This window comes from Falco rusticolus, chromosome 2 (assembly GCF_015220075.1).
Source record: "Falco rusticolus isolate bFalRus1 chromosome 2, bFalRus1.pri, whole genome shotgun sequence".
In the NCBI taxonomy this organism is placed as follows: Eukaryota; Metazoa; Chordata; class Aves; order Falconiformes; family Falconidae; genus Falco; species Falco rusticolus.
This window is the reverse complement of record NC_051188.1, coordinates 64,315,637-64,336,162: the sequence shown is the minus strand read 5'-3', so window position 1 is coordinate 64,336,162 and position 20,526 is coordinate 64,315,637. Positions and strand designations below refer to the sequence as shown.

Below are 20,526 nucleotides of genomic sequence, written 5' to 3'. Positions count from 1 at the left end.
GCAAACTCCAATCAGAAGCAGGAAAGCTGGCCTAATTTGCCAGTTTAGTGGTCAAGCTGTAAATAAAACTTCCAGCAAGCTTCAATTGACCACGTAAGTGGAGAACAGAGAAGTATTTATAGCTTGCTCTCCCTCAGCCACCAGCTCAGAAACCACAGAAGGACACATCACAACACATGACTTCAAGCACGTGATACCAAGCATTCAAGCTTCCTTTTCAGCCAAGGATGACTCCTCTCCTATGGAATATTCTTTGACCTTCCTTCTCTGTTTGATACTTTAAAAGAGAGATAGAAACCCATTGCATTAATATGCCCCAAACTATTTTAAGAAAATACAAGTCAGGAACACTGAGATCAAGGGAGTTTTACTTCCATACTTTCCTTCCAAACAGTCAAATAATCTTCACCACCTTTTACTCTACTTAAGGCTTCAGAACCTTTCCAAACTCTTGTCAGCTCTTAACCCAGTAAGAAGTCCTTCAAGAACAGCTTACAGCCTATTATCACAATCCAGTTTTCTTTTTTATGGTAATGGAATTGACTAAGTCTGTTTATACAGATGTCTAGAGTTGATGCTATTTTTATTTTCTATTTTCTTGCTATCATTCCCACACCCCCATGCTGAACACACAGTTTCAACACATAAAAAATGCAGCTCCAGAATGACTTCTCAGAGCACATGCACCCACAGTCAGCACTCCACGGCAACACAACTATCTTGTCATGAAAGCTGAGACTGGCCAGCTTAAGTCTCAAGGGCACAAGCGTTTTCACACTATTTGTTACTAATTAAAGTCTAGTAGCTTTTCTTTTCCAGCCTCTCAGGTCACACTTATACATTACTACCTTCCAAATTAAGTTATAGGCGTGGAGGCTCTTCAAGCTCCAGAACAGTTTCCCATCAACAGCTCGCTCTGCACCTAGCTACTCACTGCCACCCTCTTTCACAGACTTCCTCAGATATTATGAATATCTGCATTAAGGAACATGAATCAGTCAGCTTAACAAATCACTCAGTAGTTTGAAAAAAATCCAATTTTTTATGGAAAAAGGTTTTGGAACAGCCACATGACCAATTAAAGCCAGTAGGGAGTGATGACAGTAACTGGGTATAGGCTGACCACAATGATTTTTCTTTAACTGGAACAACAGGAACAAGAAGTACTTTAACCTAGCCAGGGTCACAGCTATTAAAGCCTCAGCTCCACCTACAGTAGTTTTTACTGTCCAGATAAACACAGGGATGTTGTTGTGAACCTCTGTTGAGGTAATCTTGAAGCATGAATGAACGAACACAACAAGTGGTATAATTACTGCTCAGAATAACAACCTGTGGAGTCTGTAGGTTATCACTTTTAAGATCTTACACAAGTTCATCCACAGAGCTTGTTTTAAACTAGGATATCTTACCATTACTGTCTGCTCAGAGATGAAAACCAGGATGCCTGCAAGAGAGGCAAAAGAGTATTTTCTCTTTTAAATTAACATTAAGCAGAAGTCAACAGTTCTTATTTTAGAATCAGAATAATGCAAGTTAGAAGGGATCTCTCCAGATCTACTCAATTTTTTTGCAAAGACTTAAAAAGTATAAAGCATTTTCAGACTAGTCTGACATTAACAGATGCCTTCTCTTGCCTGTTTTAGAAATACCAAGTTTAAACAATTCTTTTCAGAATGAATTAATTCCAGATATCCTTAGCAAAACCGTCCACGTACACCTTATCTTCATGCAGAGAAAACCTTGATTATTAAGCATTTGACACTGGCCTTCACACTAAACCAAAGGAACCTCCCTTTACCATTCACCCACAGTTGCCTGTGAAAGGGTTAAAGGTGCTTATAGGTTTTTGCAATGTTAACAAAGGATTCCTGTGCTGGCTAGCATCCTTATTTCAGTAAAACATGTTCTAATATACACATGGGAGGAAATGCTAAGCATATAATGGCTGTTCCATTTCCCCCCCTCCAAGTCATTATGCTTTGACTGCACTTAGCAGTTTGGGAAGGTCAAGCCACATGACACAAATGCTACAAGACAATGCACATAACAGGGTTAGTTTGGGAAAGAAAGGCTGGAATTATTTCCTGGTTGGCTGGTTGTTTTTTAAGTAACATTACCTCCAGTATGTAGACCCCCATATGCTTCTCCTCCTTCCATAAATCATAAAGCTTCTTGACATTTATATAAAATGTTAACTCCCATCAATCCCAATTACTCCTTTTCTGATGCCAGATGCCACCCACAAAACAAGCCAGTGTTCCATGGATGTCAGCAACTTGTCAAATCAGCCCTGACTCATCAGTCATTGCTCCAGGATGTCACTACATCCCAGTTAGAAGCAACTACCTAGAACCCTGGCACTTGGCAGCACTCTCTCCCTCACAGTGAAACTTGCTACTACTTAACCCATTTCAGCTTCAAACCCTGAGCAACAGTTAACCTTTTTAGGAATGCATCCATACATATTCATTGCCCAATGGTTTGTCACTCAGTGAAGTAAAACAGATGTCTCCAACTAGCCAACAGCACATCCAAAACAGAAGGGAAAAGGAAGAGCAAAGCTGTCTCTACCGCCAGAGTCCCACCTGACAGCTCTCAAGAGCTATATGCCACTGCATCAGCCTGCTTAACATTTCTGCTTTTGTCTTTTCTACCTACTATGAGAAACTGAAGAGAAGTCCAGATCACACCTTTAATCTTTAACAAGTGATCAGAAGGACAGACAAGATGCAGCCATCTGTAGCCAGCAGCAGCACCACAAATATGCTTTTTTCCCACTCCTGTGCCAATTAACGACCCAGCACCAGGCAGGAGGCTTCCCCTATGCCTGAGTCCAGCGGCTGTAAAGAACACTTTTCTGCTTTTCCCCTGCTTATCTCCAAGACACAGATATGAATTTGCAGTGGAGAGCGCAGTGGCACATGCCCCTCTCATCATAATACTCTTCAAAGAGCAGCTAAGCACCACATAACCAAACAGCTGCTATTCTACAGCAAAAAAAGTTATTGTAATCAGAATTAAGTGGTCTGACTCAGGGCAGAGGGAGAAAGCAAGAAGAAAAGCCAACGCCACAGTTCTACTAGCCTTAAAGGTTTGCAAGTATTTGCAGTTGTCTCATTTGATGACTCAACTACAACCATGAATCAAACTGTTTGGCTTTTGTCGTCATTTTTTAGCATACAAAAAAGCAAACTGAAAATAATAATGCATTTAAGATACTTATAATTTGTTATAGGCAGGAAAATAGCAAAGGAATACTGGTATTTTAATTCTACATGCCCAGCAGAAATCTAGCTTCAAGTAGTTTTTTTAACATATTTTAAAAAACATATATATACACTGACATAAAAGCTCTTTGAACAAGTTACAGCAGATACAATTAGAGTAAAAATATTCAAGGTGACCTTTTCACTTCTTAGCAAGGAAGTCAGGGGCTTAAAATCCTTCCTGTAAGAAAAAGAGAGAAGCCTTTCGAATTTGAGGCCTCCTGGGCTGAGAGACAGGAGATGCAGAACTACAATACAGGCTGCCCTTTATGAACTCATGATTATACCTGCCTGTGTTCACCGTGCTCTGCTTCACACAAGCATGTGAAGCTTTCCTATTGCTTCTATGTTGTTACAGCCATTAAGTATGGACGTTTAACATCCTTATGTCAGACAAAAATACAAAGCAGCAAGCAACATATTCATGGATCATATTAAAGTGATCATGCAGTTCAGGGCTGAGGACAGCGCTTTTTTAATTTTCCCTTCATTTCTCCCCTCCCAAAGCCAATACACAGGCACCTCCTAGGAAATTAGGCCATCTGGTCACCTGACAACCGCAAATAGTAAGCTGTCAATTAACACCCATTTAAGAGATTAACAATACTACAGCATTCACAGGTGAAGTTATGATAACCCTGTAAACTAGTTTTGGTTTTGTTTGTTATTGGTTTGGGTTTTGTTTTGGGTTTTTTGGGTTGGTTTTTTTTTTGGGGGGGGGGGGGGGTGGGGAATCTTGGAAGGTGAAAGAATTTTGTAGTTGTGCTCAATGACTGTCATTAAACAGACTTCTTATCTCGGCTTTAACGCACTTGTCCCCATCCTCCCCACTACGATATTGAGGACCAGCCATACGTTTAAGTGGCTATGTATCTGTTGTACAGAGGATATACACTCCTGCAAAGAACTTAAAGTCAACAAGGACTAGTGTATTTGTCCAGAACTCCTAGAACTGCTTTAGTTGAAGGTAGTCAGGAATTGAAACTCTGAGAAAAAAGGATAAAAATACTCACATTCTTAGAAATGAGACAGTATAAGGCATTTTAAAATCTATGTATTGGATTTTAAACATTACATTAACTTGAAAATGTTTGTAATACTTGAGGTTACCCAAGAAATTATTTTAATTATTTTTTTAAGCCTAGGTGAACAGAAGGCTTTTATTAGAGTTAAGATTTCCAAAGTTCAACCGGTGATCAGGAAGCTAGAATATAAAAGACTAAGATAACTCTTAAGACCACATTTCCTATTAACGTAATTCCTCTGATAAATCAAAGAAAAGGAAACTACACATGATATACTAGAAAGGAATTGCAGCTATTCTGTAACACACACAAAACACCAACGAACAACAGCATTTCAGTATATTCCACGTTTACAGAGAAAATGCTGACATTAAACTACAGAAAAGCACTAACATTAATCAATCAAAACCTGCTTATGCTATAAGGAGTCTTTTTGACCAAAGCAAAATGTCCAGCCTGAACTTATTTACATCATATTTCTCCTAACATCATCACAGAAGTTAATTATTCTTTAGTTATGCTTGGTCAATAAACTGTTTTGAGCCTACCTTTGCAGCATCCTTTCTTATACATATCATATTTCACATAATGAAAGAATATGTTTCTACACAGGCACATTTTATAGCAAGATCAAATGGCAGTCTAGTTTTTAATAGCTTTCATGGCACTTAAAACTTAACAAAGAAAAATAACACTGTAGAGTAAGCAGGACATCAACTTTCCCAACATTTCCTCCACAATCGTTATACTCCCCCCAAAACACATCCAGTGATTGGTATGCCATTTCTCTTGCCAGCGCATTTTGATATTAGGACCATTTACATAGCTCAAATCATAATGATAGACTGAAAGGTACCAGGATTAAAATATCTGAAGATTGAAGGCATGTGAGGGCATAGCATCAAGCCAAAGCCATAGGCAAAGACGCCAGATGTCTTTTAACAGAAGACCACAACTCTCCTTGAAGTCAGTTTTGGGACCCCAGGAGCCAAACACTCCACTCATTCAGGAAGCACTGTTTATGTCAGTGAGATATTAGAGTTTATTAAATTCCAAGTCACCTCAAATACAATGAAATACCCAGACTTCAACTTTTTCTGAACCACCCTTCCTCAGGTGTACTATCATTCAAAAACAAGATTACTCCAGACTAGTATTCTGCAAGGAACAAAACTAAAGAAACTATGACTGTCAGTAACCTACCTACAACTGCTAGTAATAACTAGCAATTGCAAGAGCACTCTCTCAGAGGCAAGTGTCATTCAACTATCTTTGTAGCTTTGCAGTCTACTATCCACACTTGATAGAAGTCAGTTAGTTCTACCATTTACAGGATGGATTTGGCAGCCAAACCTTCTCCACAACACACACAGCCATTCTTCCCCTCACATTAATCTTTATGCTGTCTTACACACATCATACTCGTTCCAGTAACAGTAGTATTTTTCATGGTTTTATTTTGTAATGGACTCCTGACAAATACAGCAGTTTAATGTTAGCTTTCAAATGCCACTGCTGATTCAGACCCACCTGAAGAGACGCCACATATTCATTATGAGTGACATAAAATAGCTATACAAGCACAGATAATGAATACTAGTGTTTGTACTTCATTTAATCATTTGTGCAAACAATGCATTAATAGTACTTTGAAAAGATGTGAAGGGCTACTACATAAAATGCTAAGCATGAACTGCAAGTTACTATGCAATTCAGATAAGAAATCCATTTGAGTTCATCTACTCTTCTACTTCACGATGTAAATTAGAAGCATTAGAGACAAAAAAACCCTACTTGGTAAACAGTTCAGTTCCTCCACACAATTCTCACCAGACAAGTACTTCATACATAAAGTTTCTTTTCTGCATATAACCATTTTGATTATTAACATTAATTTTGCAAAACTTTACTGGCACATTAGCTGATGTGCTTTTCAGAGGATTTCACAACATCCTATCTTGGTGAAGTAGAGGAAGAGCCTAATTGTCCTTAATCCTCTATTCAAAATAGGTTAGATGAAATCCTCTTTCGACTGAGGCAAAGAGATTAGTCAGTGCCACCAGGAAAAAGAAACACTATTCCCCCCCTCATCCTGCCCCGTATCTAGATGAGTTTAATGATTAATGAAGGAAACAAATTAACCAGTCTCCTATTTCAAAAAAAAAAAAAAAAAATCAGTCTACAGGGAAGAACAGAACAAATGGAAAAGTATCCCTATGAAATCTCGAAATTCTTAATTTTTCATGCTTGCAGTAACTACCATGACATGCCAGAAGTTTCATAGTATACCTCAGTAATCAGACAGAAGAGTTAGCATGAAGCGCCCCCTCCCCTGTGTTTTTTTAAATACCAACACACTGGATCCCTGGTAAATCTTGGCGTAATTTTTGACATTGTCAAATGGTCTGCATACAATTCCAGGAAGTACATGTGCACACACCTGCACATGAATGCATGTGCATATATGCAGATGGAGGAATAAAGGGGGAAATCCGGGGCAGCAAAGGAGAAGTAGTGTAGAACACTTAGGTAACAAGAAAAACACAACCCTAAACCATAGTCATTATAGGCTTCTGTCCACAACCAGCTTCAGTCCTGCAACATAGTAATTATTACCTGAAAGCATTAAACTACCCATACAACTCCTCTCTGTGGAAAAGCTGGGTAACACTCTCATCCCCATCCTAAGGAAAAATAAATGCAGAGACATTAACATCCAGATCCACAAAAATATTTAGGTGCTTTATCAGCCTGTGGTCTTCTGTGATGTTCCAAACAAACTCCTCAGCCACTGCCTCGTCTCATCAGTCTCCTAGGACAATCCAGGCTAGGCTGTCAGTTCCTTCCTAGAAAGAGTACATTTTTAACGTAGTATGAAAAATACTCAGCTTGCCACTTTTAAATCAAAGCTAAATTAAAAAAAAACAAACCAAAACACTTCTCGTGATGACTCAAAAGCATGTGTGCCACAGGCTTCTCAAAGTAATTTCTGAGAATGATGAAAAAAAGCAATCAGTCTCTGTATGACATAAAAAAAAAAAAGAATCCTTGGTTTGCCTTGTCTACCTGCAGCTGTTGCCATAGCAATTACAGCAGAGAAGATAATAGCATTCCAGTGTCATTCTGCCTCACAGCTCAGGATGAGCTTCAACTAAAACATCCCTTGACAATTATACAAATAGAAATACTACATTATCCTGTGAAATAGTAAACCAGTAGAATAAGCAGCCTTACCTCTGGAAAAAATATAATCTGACTATAAAAGACTTACATGAGGAAAGGCAGCCTATTTTGCTAAAAAAAAAAAAAAAAACACCAAACAAACCCACAAACACACCAGTGAAGTTGAATCCAGTTGCATAACAGGTGCTAAAACATCTGCTCAGTCTTTTCTGTGGCGCAGTTTTCTCCTGGTTTTTGCTCCCTGCCACACCTGCACACGGCATGGAGGAGGCATCTCACCGTCAATCAAGTTGCAGCTCCTCAAGAAACACAACTCCCTCCTAGTTGCACTTAACCCTAGTTACGTTAAACAAGTTTGTTATCCCCATCCCAGCACAAACATTAGTCATCTATGATATTCATGGAACATTTTACTTGTTAGCTCCCTTACTCTAAGTGTTTTGGCTTTAAAAAGCAGGCTTATTAGAAAATCCAATTCCCTCTTGCCACTTTTCTTGTTGCAATTACTATTGTATGACAGGAGCAAAAAATCAATGAGAACAAGCGATCTGAAATGTTCAGCTATACATGTGCTCCGCTGCACCGTGCCCTCTTCCATTCCCAAAAATTATTTTGAAAAAGCTCCCTGCTTTCAGTACTGATGCAAGGCATAAAAGCAGAACTATATATTTTTTTTTTTTTTCAAAAAACGCGCTATCAAAAGACAAAAGTAACTATGCAGTTCTCAGAAGAGATTAAGTATTTTCAATGCTAAAAATGGCAAGGTTAAAAGTTCTTGATCTATTTTAAGTCACTGAAATACTTCTACAATTTAGATGCTCCAAAAGCAATGCTTTCTGCTATCAGAGATCATCTGATGAGTGCAGATGAGCAATATTTTGTAGTCAATAGCAACCAGCTTGTAATATGTACTCTGGCTTCCTGCAAGTGAGCTGTTTTACATATGCAATGTCCTATTTTCATTTGTTTAGTCTCAAAAGAAAGAGGAAATTATGTTTTTCTTGTGTAAATTAACTAATTGATGGGGTAAGGGGAGGGGAAAAACAAAGCCAATGCAATTCTCCATGTTTATTGCCCCTCAGCAGTAAGAAACTGATGGGGAAAGGGAAAGTGTCTGGGTTGTGGGGGGTTGTTTTGAGCCTCCCATTATACCGAAAACGTTACGGAACCAGAAAGAACGCAAGAGTCACTACCAGCACACAAGAATTAGTTAGATTTGCAGAAGTGCCAAATCCTGTCAGCCACAACCAACATTCAGCAGAATTAACTTCTGAGGTAAGTAAAGCTTTCAAATTTTGCTTTTTTTAGTGACAGGCTGAGAAGTATGCAGGCAGCACTCCATACAGACTCTTCCTCTCCCCACCCACCCCCCCCACCCTGCCAAAAAGAAAAACCAATTAGGAGAATAACAAAGCAGTGGTGCTTGGGGAAACAGGAATTCGTAAGTTACTCACGCTGTTAGACTCACTCGTCACACCTTCCACACCAGGAAGAACTGGTACCCATAGTGAAGCAGAGATGTGAGATGGGAAGCATCTCAGGTTTCAAGAAAATGTTTTGACACTGACTTGCACAAGGGATTACAAAAACACATTACATACCAAGGATAGGCACAAACACTTAAGAAATGCAGGTTACTAATCGCTGACTTGTGAATACACACATAGGTCCTATTGTGAATGTTTTTTGTAGTCAGGACATTTTGCAGACCCTACAGAAACACATTTACATGACATTTAAAACTTAGTATTTTGTCGGGTTCTATCCCTGGAATTAAAAAAAAAAACCACACACACACAAACTTTTTGTCTTATTTTAAGTAACAGCTAGGAAGAAAACTATGTTTATGTTAACAGGACACTGACCACGAAGTATCTGGACAGCACTAGTTTGATACCAGTCTGCAAAGGTGCAGAAAATCTCGGTAACTACAAGCAAAAGCAAAAACTGGAATGCAAGGGTACCCTTGCAGGTATTAACTGAACTTCGATTAAAAACAGTAGGTCATCTAAAATGCTTGGTAAATGGACTGTCTTTTTAGACACAAATAATTTCAGAGCACTGAGGCTTACAATTTCACCAACTTTCAGGTCAAAACAGTTATCAACCTTTGCTGTATCACAGATAGGTGAGTGGGAAAAACCCTGAAGCTCGATATTAATTTACGTCCACTAAGACATATATATATGAGTAAAACACTTAGGAAATCTAATTAGAAAAGTTTTACAATTATACTGTCAATAAAACCAACAGAATTGTTTAAACCAATGACCAAAAGCCACAGGCCGTCATGAAATTTAATAGAGAACTTACTAAAAACCTCTAAAGTAATGTCGTATTTTGAGAAAATGATTGACTAGCCTAACCAGGATTAAAGTTGACCCACTACTATGAAAGTGAAAAATAAAGCATCTATTTCTGAAATCATTTATTCCAACCTAAAAAAAAAAAAAAAAAAAAGATTTTTCAGAAATATCTGCAGAACTAGTAGGCCAGCAGCTTCCCAGAGGCTAGAGCTGTAATAAATCACTGCTCCTTCTGGAATGAAATCCTGTCTGGCACTATACACATTTAGGAGATATTTACACAGGCAACAAATACTTAATATCCAGATTTGTAATCCTGAAGTAACAGGAGAGCCTGAAAGAGGAGAAGCAATAAAGCGGCAAGATCTCTAAATACACTACATAATACAGGCAAAACTGTTCAGTAATACAGACCTCTGACCCAGTACTATTTATTGTACAACAACCCAAAGCCATCAACCTGGGCAGGAGCATTTAGTGATGAGGCTCAGCTGTCTTACAAATACAGAACAGACTGTCACCATAGGCTGCAAGATGTTTAGCAACTACTTGGTGTCCAAACAAACGTATGCTAAAGAGTGACATTTTTCCAGATCGCCCAGATATATTCAAATCCACAATATTCAGGAATATCCAAATCCACATTCAGCCATAAACAGCTATTGTGAACATACAAAAGATATATGCTACATGTTTTAAGGAAAGTGTCCATTTTATGAGAGACAGATGTCATCAAGGCTTGTTTTAAGATTATTAGCCATCCCTTGACTATAAGGAGGAAAAACTTTGGAAGTCCCATGATCAGCAAGAAATAAGTTACCAGAGGAAACCAATGCACATGCAGTTATTATGGGCAGAACACATTGCTTAATGATATCCACACAGTGTCCCAAATAATATGACGACAAAATGGAAGCTAATCTTGTATGGGCATGATTTTTATTATCATTGTATGTTTGGGTTTTTTCCCCTAACTAGTGCACTGCTTAATATTAAGCTAACAAGTTCCTCTCATTACTGAGTACACAGCAGGCTCTGCATGACACTTACAGGACAGCACACACTAATTCCGTATTCTCAGGCTGCTGTCCCTAGGGTAGCACACATCCTCTAGGGAATGTACAAACAATTCAAGAAGACAGAAAAGCATGTCGTTTGATGCAAAAGCAATATCCAAGAAAAGATGTTACATTTTTATAGAACATGGCAAACAGTATACTCCCTCCGACAGTTTTCATACTACCCCCACATAGTCATTATTTCCATTATTTGGGAAAGTAAATTAAACAATATAGTTGTCAAAGTTTATCTTATTGTAGAATGCTTATTCTGGTTCTGTGCTTCCTCATAGTGCAAAAGCTATATGCAAAGATGTCTCTATTTTATTACTTGAAGATACCTCTACTACAGCTCATACAGTTTGAAGCCATAAAATATATAGAATAATCTCATTAGATGCAATTAAGAAAAGCTACATTGCTATATTTCAGCTTGAAGGATCACAAAGCATTTAGAAAATGACACTGAACTCCATGTCAGCTGTACTGCAGTAAAACAAACACCTTTTATATAGAAAGTTAATTTATAGGACTGTTGGCGAAAAATGTGTATGGCTGCAGTAAAGGTAAGGAGAAGTAAGAGCTGAAGTGAAAACAAAAAAAACCTTGCAGGATGGATATAAAGAGGCAGGCCAACAGAACGTCAGTTTAAAAATTTAGTAAGAGAAAGACATCACTGCCTCTGTCCTAAGAGACTACACCATCTCTTGGTGAAGAGATATGAACTACAGTATGACTAGCATGCGGAGCATGTATCTATTCAACACACGATACTGAACTGTTCCAATGCCTGGAAGATACAAAGGCAACACTCAAAGCAGGTAAAACAGATAAAAGCCAACAGATACTTGAAAATGTTAATCAGGAAACTGACTTCAACTTGAACTGACAGCACCCAGCCATCGTTATGCTTCCACAGGGCCTTGAAGATACATGCTATTTTGCACTGCTTCAGGACAGCAACTGCAGGAACAGCAAGAGAAAGGGGAATAGGGGGACCTTCACAATCAGAACAGGAATGCTGATATTAAACTTATGCCTTTATGTCCTACAACGTATAGTACAGAGAAAGAAAAAAAGAGTGATGCAGAACTCTTGGAAACCATCCTATTAGAAGTGTCCATTAGTACATTACATAGCAACTGCTTGGTATCCCAAGATCATACCATAAGAGCTCCCAGCTACCTCAACTTCTCCAGACTGCATCAACCAAGGTTCTCAGGATAATTCAGAGACCAGCCTGCTCTGGGAAGAACCTGCAGCTGAACAAGTCCAGGACACAACTGGCAGAACAAAAATCCATAGCTGTAGAACCTGAATCACTGAATAGCTTCTGTAGAGATTTTAACTAAACCCAAGCTTAAGCCTACTTTGGTATAAGCACAAGATGTACCTATCCTCTACGACACTCCTGCAAAAATGTCAACGCCTTGTTTCCCTTATGAAAAACCAGCTTGAAAAGAGGCAAGCAAATCTACACTTGTGAGGTATGGCTGGTGTGTATAGTGCTTGGGTGAACTATGGAGTGATACTGCTGACGTGCATCTGCTGCTCATGTACAGCAGCCCATTTCAGGCCCAGCATTCAAACTATTTTCACTTTCACTGTGTGTAGCTGTACAAAAAATAGTTGAGCCATAGAGACTAAAAAGAAAAAAAAGAACACAACACACAGCTCACCAGGTCTGAATGGCCTTACTGAAATCATGAACACTAAATTTATTTAGAGTAGCTTTTTTCAAATTGATCTTTCCTTAGAAGAAAAGATGTAAAATTAAGTAACAAGGAATGCAAAAGAATAAGAAGCAACAGGTGAAAACACACAAGGCAGCCTGGAACCAGCTAAGCAATTATCTAGACATAGCCCATTGCCATACCTACAGTACAGTGAGTAGTGTGATCCAGGAAACAGGAACACCTCCTCACATGGGATATAATAATGTTTCATTTTGCTTTTAGACTGCTGAATTACTCTCATCAGCAGGCCAGGAAAGTGATGACAATCCACAACTTAAAAGCTCAAGTGCCTTATTTTCAGCATACTTTCTTCCGATACACATGTTCATCTTTTAAAATAACTACTTAACTACTCTCAAGCATCTTTCTTTCATATACAACACTTAAGTCCACTTTGAAATAAAGGTTAGTAACATTATGCAGAAGAGATTTAGAGACCACAGTATGCTTTGTGCACAATGAATGTGCTATTTGTACAGGCTCCAGATGTGAGCACAAACACACACATAAAAAAAAATCTTAAACCACATACGACAGTTCGATCAGCACTGACACATCACTACACCCAAACTGATCCTGCCTGCTTCCAAGCAGACCTCAGCACCGATCAGGAGCTTTGCATATCCATAGAGACTACTGCTTCTCTTATACCTCATTGTATTTTGAGTATTCTCCTTCCCTCAGGGCCACTGTCTAAGGATCCATACACACATAGCTGCTTTCAGTAGTCACCTCTCCATTCTCTCCTCATCCCACATAATACCCTATTGAAAACAGGAAAACAAAATCCAGCCTTTTCTTCATCTCTGCTATTTTTCTTCGTTCATACTAGTCTTCTTGAAGAAGAAAGACTTCAGCCTGTATTATGTGGAGACAACATGCACAAACTAAGTGTATTTACTTGTACTTACTTTCATGGTCAGACCATGAAAGATGCTTCAAAGAGTACTCGCTGTGTAGGAGGAAGAGATGGATCTATCAGAAAATCCCAGTTCTCTCTCCCCATCTTTTTTTTGTTTGGTTGGGGTTTTTTTTTGTTTTCCTCTACACCCAGTAGCAAAAATCTCCAGTTTCCTGGTACTGGTGGTCCTCGACTCTTGTATTGTCTAACCTCGCACTTACTGGCATTCTGCTAATTTACTAAAGCCATTATCCTGAACATTTGTCAGGGGTTCAATGAAACTGCATTCGCACTCACTGATGCGCCTCTGCCTATGCTTGGATCCACTCTAACGCGCTACTGATTTGCTCTTTCGGACGGTACGGGTGGGGGAAAACATGCTGGCCAACAAGCAAGACCAACTCTCTTTCCCTAAAGTACACCCAGTTCAGCGTGTTTGCATCTTAACCACGCACACCTACAGAAACCTGGGACTAATCCGATCATTCCATTCGCCTGTGTATTTAAATTGGACAATTCCACAAAACGCAGCCTGACTGCAACAAGGTAACGAGGAGATAAAAAAAGGGGGGAAAGAAAAAAAAACAACTGCAAACCTAGAGGTTTTATCTTCCCCAATAACTACGCACCTCAGCGCGCTAAGTTACAGCGCTTTGAACGCGGGTCAGCCCGTCCCGGTTCAGCGAAGGGCAGCCCGGCCGCCAGCCGCCCGGGCAGCGGGGCACCGGCCAACCACCGCGCACCCCCCGTGCTCGGGGGGAGTCCCGGGCAGCGGCCCCCAAGCCCCCGGCCGCGCCACAGGGCCGCCCAGCTCCCGAGCGAGCCCTTCCCTCCAGCCGGAGGCCATAGCGCGGTGCGGCTGCCCCGCCGCGACTCGCACGGCTCCCCGGGGCTTGCGGCCGCGCCGCTTCCCCCCGGCTCCCCCGTGCGCGGCGGTACGGGCTGCGCTCCCAGGGGGAGCCCCGGACCGGGCTGCCTCAGAGGCCCACCCCGCGGCGGGTGAGGGGGGGCGGCCCCGCCGGGACGGGCCCGGCCGGCGGTACTCACGTATCGGCTCACAAGGGTCCGGAGGAGGCTGCAATCCATGGCGGCCGGCCGCCGCTGCCCGGGCACTCAGGACCGCGCCGCCAGGTGCTCGCCGGTGCCGCCGGGCTCCCTGGCTCGCCTCACTTTCCACATTCAGGGAGCCGCGCTCGCCCCGCCAGACCGCTGTCACCCCGGCCCGGCGCTCGCCACCGTCCTCGGCTATGCCATGTGCTCGTCGCCGCCGCCGCTGCGGCGCGGCGCCCCGCGGCCCCTCATGCCCCGCCGCCACAGCACTTTCGCGGAGGAGAGGCGGAGAGAAAAGCCGCCGCCAACCACTGCCGAGTCGGCGGGCGCTCAGGAACGGCCCGCCCGGCTCCCGCCCCCCGCGCCGCTCTGCCCGCCCCGCCCGCGCCGCCCAGGGTTTATCCGGCGGGCGGGGGGTGGCCGCCCCCGCGCCGCTCCCCCTCACACGCGCGGACCGGCCCGGCCCCAGCCCGGCTCGCGCCGCTCCCGCTTTGATCTCGTCGGGCGGCCCCGGCAGCGCACGTCACGCGGGGCGGGCGGGCGGGCAGGCATGCGCGCGGCGCCGCCGCCCCCCACCCCCACCCGCCGCTCTTCCACACACGGCGGCGGGCGCGGCGCCCGCGGAGCTTCAGTGCGCTGGTGCCCGCCGCCGGGTAGGGGCTCCCCTGGCCGGGGACCGGCCTGGCGGCGAGCGCAGGGGGCAGCCACCCTGCCGAGGCGAGAAAAGCGCTTAAAAACCTGCTGTCGCCTCCCCGCCCGCCCCCGGTGCTCCTCCGGGCCGCGCTGCCTGCCGCGGGTCGCGGCGGGGCGGCAGGAGCCAGGCGCCAGGCGGGCGCCCCGCGCCGGGGAAGGTGGGAGGCCGGGAGGCACGGAGCACCGGGGAGCGGCCGCCGCGCCCTTCCGGGGAGCTGCGGGGCGGAGGTGCGGGCGGCCCGGCGGCGCCCAGCCGGCCCCGGGCACCGCGACGCGCCCTGCCGTCGGTGCCCGGAGCGAGGGGACGCCCGTGCTGCTGTGGCGGCCCTGCGGAGCGCGGCGTGCCTCGCGTCAGACCGCAGGCAGGCTCCAGTGCCTGTTACCGGTACCGGGCGGCAGGGCTGGATTGTGGTAAAAGCAAAGTCTCCCTGGCGCAGTCCTGCGCCGGTTCCTCGGTGTTCCGTCGTCCGAGGGGGGCGGCCCCGGCAAGCCGCGGCGTCGTGTCGGGGCGCAGAACAGGCGGAAACTTTCCCGTCCGGAAAGCGGAGCGGGAGCAGCTGAAAGAACCTGTGCAGTGTCTGAAGCCCCAACGTTCCAGCCCTCATAAGTCCGCGAACAGTAGAAATTAGTTGTCCTAGTTGAAGGGTTAAGCAGGAGTCAGCAAAAAAAGTGCACGTGGATAAACGGGAGCCTGGTTTTTAGTAGTTTGTGGGGTTTTTAAGATGCCTGAAAGAACACGTTTAGAGGGCTTTGTTTTCCTCAACTGTTGTGTTTTCATGCCATTCATACCAAAGGACTCACTTAGGTTTGCAAGAGTATTGTAGCCTGGTACTACTCTGTACAACTCAATAGAAATCTAAGACTTTCTCCAAAATTAATTGGAAACTATTAATTTAGTAAAATTCAATGTTTTACTAAAAAGTTAATTCTATCAAAAACAAAATCAAAAGCATTTTATACTTACGAAAATCCATTCCCCCCCTTCAGCAGCAATCACGTAAGCAGGCCTTTATTACCTAGCTTATGGCCAAAACTTGGCAATTTTTGTTCCTTGGATTTCTATGTTGTCACAATTCAGTAGTTCTCTGGATACCATAAAATCTTTTTAACTGAAAGAGTACCTGAATTTCCAATATAACTAACTTACATGGAAAAAATTGAGATTACGCTATTTAAGATCATCACAAATACTAAGAGGAAGGACATATGACCGATTCTTTACAGGTCACCTTTAATTGAGATGCATTATATATGCTCAGCATTTTTTATTACTGGTTAGAGTGCAAAATGTATAATTTAATGCACAGTAAGTGCAGTGTGGTCAAGCTAATGTTGCTTTTCAAACTCTAAAGTGATGATGTTGGTCTAAAACCCAATTTTCTTCATTTTGGTCACTACTAAGAATTTATATTCATTTTGCAGCACCTCCCATTTTCATGCTTCTATTTACAGACTTGACACTTCTGTAACATAGGGTTTTGTACTTAGATTTCACTTTCAAGAAATTACCACTGGAACTGAAAGGGAAAAATGATTAGAAGAGCTACAAGAGGAATTTTTCTTAGAATTAGCAATTCTGCGTGAGTTAACACAAAACTGCTTATCTGTTTATTTACATGAGCAATTACATATTAATATGTATGTGCAAATCACCAGCCTTTAGGAAACTAGTTTATTACAAAAAACAGAAGAACCTAATTCGTGAAGATAAAGTGATAATGTCAAAATACACAGACTGCGAAGGTGGAAGAAGAAATTGTTTCAGTAGGTTTTTTAGGGTACTTCTCCGTCTGGTCATTCCATTTTCAAAGATTCTATGGAATATTCATATTTTGTAATATTTTTACAAGTTATTCTACTTGCAGTCTAACTGTGCCATTTAGTCAATCCAATGTCTTTAATGACATTGCTTCTTACCCAGATTTTGAATGAAAGCACACTTTCATATTATGCAAAAAACTGCTTTTTAAAGTTTTCTTCCTTGTAATACTTTCAGTAGTTTCTGTCATCCAAATACTGCAACAGATTCTCCACAAAATCATGTGTCATTTCTTCATAGAAGCAGGTGATCATCCCTATAGGTTAAAACCTGCAATATCTATACCCTGTTTCCATTAGAGAACCCGTGCGCGGTGCCCACACTGCTATGCACTGCACAGAGCCTTTCTGAAGGGAAAGAAGTTCATCTGATGAGCCAATAACAGTTGACAGCAGCTCGGCACTGAGTATGATCATCACCAGGATACTTCTGAGCTCCTTGCTGTCTCCTCAGCTTAGGTAGCCAAGACAGGGCTGCAAGAAACATTTTCCTCGGATCCAGAGCCTGGAGCCCACTCATGGGTGTAGGTCCCATATGGGATGGATGCAAAGGTTGGCTGCATTCTCAAAGGTGAAAAGGCGACCGCGGCTCATGTTCTTACTGACTCTTTCAGCCAAGGGCAGTGAGGACACACACACTCAGGTATGGATTCACCATTTCGAGGCTACTGCTCAAGCTAAGCTGAGCCATTTTTCTGCCCTTCCCAGTGAACCTGTGGCACTACGCTGCCAAGCAAAGGAGAGAAGAGGAGCACAGCTGCATTCTGAGCACATACTGAGGTGAAATCCCAGCCTGCGTTAGTTGTCCTTTGTGCCCATATTTCCACAAAAAGGAAACCTAGATGTGTGGCCCAGAAAAGAGCACTGGTAGGCCACTGGAAGTTAATGCCACACACCCTTGCCGACTGTGCGTTGTTTGTGCAGATACACATGCCTTTTGGAAGTGACAAGCTCCTCCAGGGTTACTACGCAGCTGAGCATGGTGTGTAGGTCATACTTTCAGACTTTGGTACCTCAAATCTGCCTAAGTCGGGCTTAAGGTGCCTGAGTCTTTTATTGGATCTAGCCTGAAGTGACTTGCTAAAGGTCACATTGTGACTTAACAGTCGAGCTGAAAGAGGAACCTTGATCATATCTGTCATAGATCTGCCTATTATACAATGTTTCACTTTTAAGCAATTTATTAAACTAATCGTCTTTGTCTTTGAATATGCCATCACATTTATTTCACTCCCCATTTCTCATTTTAAAAATAAATTCCTAAAATTACCTGTATGATGTCTCTACCTTGCATGACCTAGCTGTCTTTTCTAAATTTCTTGCTTCTTTTCTGACTACAGATTAGACCTCCTGTTCTATTGCTCTCCATTTCTCCTTCCTGTTTTCCCTGAGTGACTCCTCCTGATCCATTACTGGCCTCTCAGCCTACCTGCCCAGCTGAATTACCAGATGCTCTAGATCTTACTACTTACCATGGAATCTCACATCCCTTCTGATTTACTTACTGTATCAGTACACCTCTGCTTGAAACATCCCGCTTGTTGTTTAAATAGCATCAGACATCAAGGTGAATATGTTAGTGTGCAGAAGATTTACTCTTCTTATGTACAGCTGCATTTTCTGCTACTTTGCAATCCTTATTGAGTTACCCTATTTCATAGTTGCAGTGAAAATGTTGAGACACTGGTCCAAGAGCAGCAGCTCGCTTCAGGCTGAATTCTCTTCTTGAGGGAGTGGTGTTCTGTGGTTTATTCCACCCCAGCTTTGGAAGGTGGGAAGGCAGGATTTAAAGCTGGGCCCCAATAAAGTTCCACAGTTACGACAGGCACAATGGTGATATAGTACACATTGATAATATGGTAGACATCAAAGGCACCAGAGTTCTAGATTTTAAGATGACATCTGTTTAGATTCATGCTTCCTATGTACCCCTAGTAGTTCTGGCCAAAGTGACTAAATACTTCATGAAAAGAACTGTAAGTGGTAAGGGTTGACTTGGGCATATGTGAGAACAGTGTGAGGAGAGGGAAATGACAGAGATTGAAAGGCCGTTAATTGTGTGCAGCTCATCTACTTGAGAAACTGGTGTATGCTTTCAAGTGAAATCGCTTATCTTGCAGTGTTCCTGACTTTTCCCCTACAAATATATCATTTCTTAGTTATGTCTCTCCCTCTATTATATTTCTGAAAAGCTAATCAAAAGAATAGCTTCTCTTCCTTGCATCTACACCATATATTTAAGCTAGTTAATTTGTATTAACAAGGGAATAATTCCCTCAGTGGAACAGATGTTTGTGCTTTGATCTATCGCAAATAGCATTTTCTCAGATCCTTCTGAATATTGTTTGTGAAAAGAGATACCAACACTAATTTTGATGTCTTTGTTTAATGTTAAAAACATTTCACTGCCTGGTGTTTGTGATAGATGTACTTAATTTTGGAGAAGAATGTAATTAATGGTTATTGTGATACTCTGAGAACTTACCTGCCCAGGAAGGTTAACAAATTGAAGGTGAAGCCAAAGTAAGTAAAACAGTCAGCATCAAACCACTGTGATGATAATTTTATTAGAAGTAGAGTGGCCCAAAGGACAGAGGATTAAGCACTGGAGATTGAAGATCACTTCAGTCTTGCTTGACATTCTTTGTCTAGATCTGTTTTTTCCAGAAAGTGCATGTGGAAATGAGGCATGTTTCTGACTCTCTGAGCTCTCTGTTTCTAACCTCTGGCAATAATGCATAACTTCTGTTACACTCAAAAGCTAAATGCACTGTCATTATGCCCACATCCTTGCTAACAAAGGTGACCTTTGTTTCCTCACAAAATCCTCTGAAAGAACAGAATTTGGCTTCGAAGTATTCAACATGATCAAGTAAATGCACGACAGTTAAAATTTGGCTGCAATCCTATGCCAGCTGAGGCAGTTCCCTGCAATTACAACCAAGAGTTGTTCATCCCCATTACCTGTGTATGTGCAACTTAATGAATCACAGGGAAATTCTGGTCATTAGCAAATACATCTTTGTAGGAGATCCAGACCCTGTCTACTGCAAAGTAATCTTATTCCTCATGACAGGCACAGCATTCAGGACAGTCTTACTAGTGACACAGAACAGCAGAAGGTCCCATCACATGGACCATTTGAAAGACTTGCCCCATTACCATGGAAGAGTGTATTAAACTCATTAAAAGGAAGCCCAGCCTTTACCAGAGGAAGCTTCTCCTGGGATGAAATACTGTTGGCTGCTATGGTTACTAATGTGATCTTCCATTTACTTCCTTGTTCACTCACCTGCTTTCCTATTCAAACACCACACACAAGTGCCTTCAAAGATATTTGTTGGTGGAATAGTGACAAACCTCATTAGTGGCAGCCATGCATAACCAAAGAAGAAAAAAAAAAGATACAAATGAGCAGTGAATAAACAGAAGAAAGGAAAGTGCTGGAATCTGTAACTATTGTGAATAATGTTCTGTCCTTGCCGCT

General features: G+C 42.3%; 1 protein-coding gene across 8 annotated transcripts in view; it reads right to left on the bottom strand.

Moving 5' to 3' along the window:
• The window catches only part of ATP11A (ATPase phospholipid transporting 11A), a 131,667-nt gene extending 116,755 nt beyond the window's left edge, over positions 1 to 14,912 (bottom strand). For 4 of the 8 annotated variants that reach the window (XR_005102446.1, XM_037376301.1, XM_037376298.1 and 1 more), the window contains exon 1: positions 14,526 to 14,911. Coding sequence is in view for 7 of the 8 variants with exons in the window: in XM_037376301.1 (XP_037232198.1) it covers positions 14,526 to 14,564 (39 nt within the window). In the remaining variant the exon portion in view is untranslated. Of the gene's footprint in view, positions 1 to 14,525 lie in introns of all 8 variants that reach the window. The other 4 variants (XM_037376304.1, XM_037376302.1, XM_037376305.1 and 1 more) reach the window with 1 other exon arrangement.
• Positions 14,913 to 20,526: the final 5,614 nt, after the last annotated feature.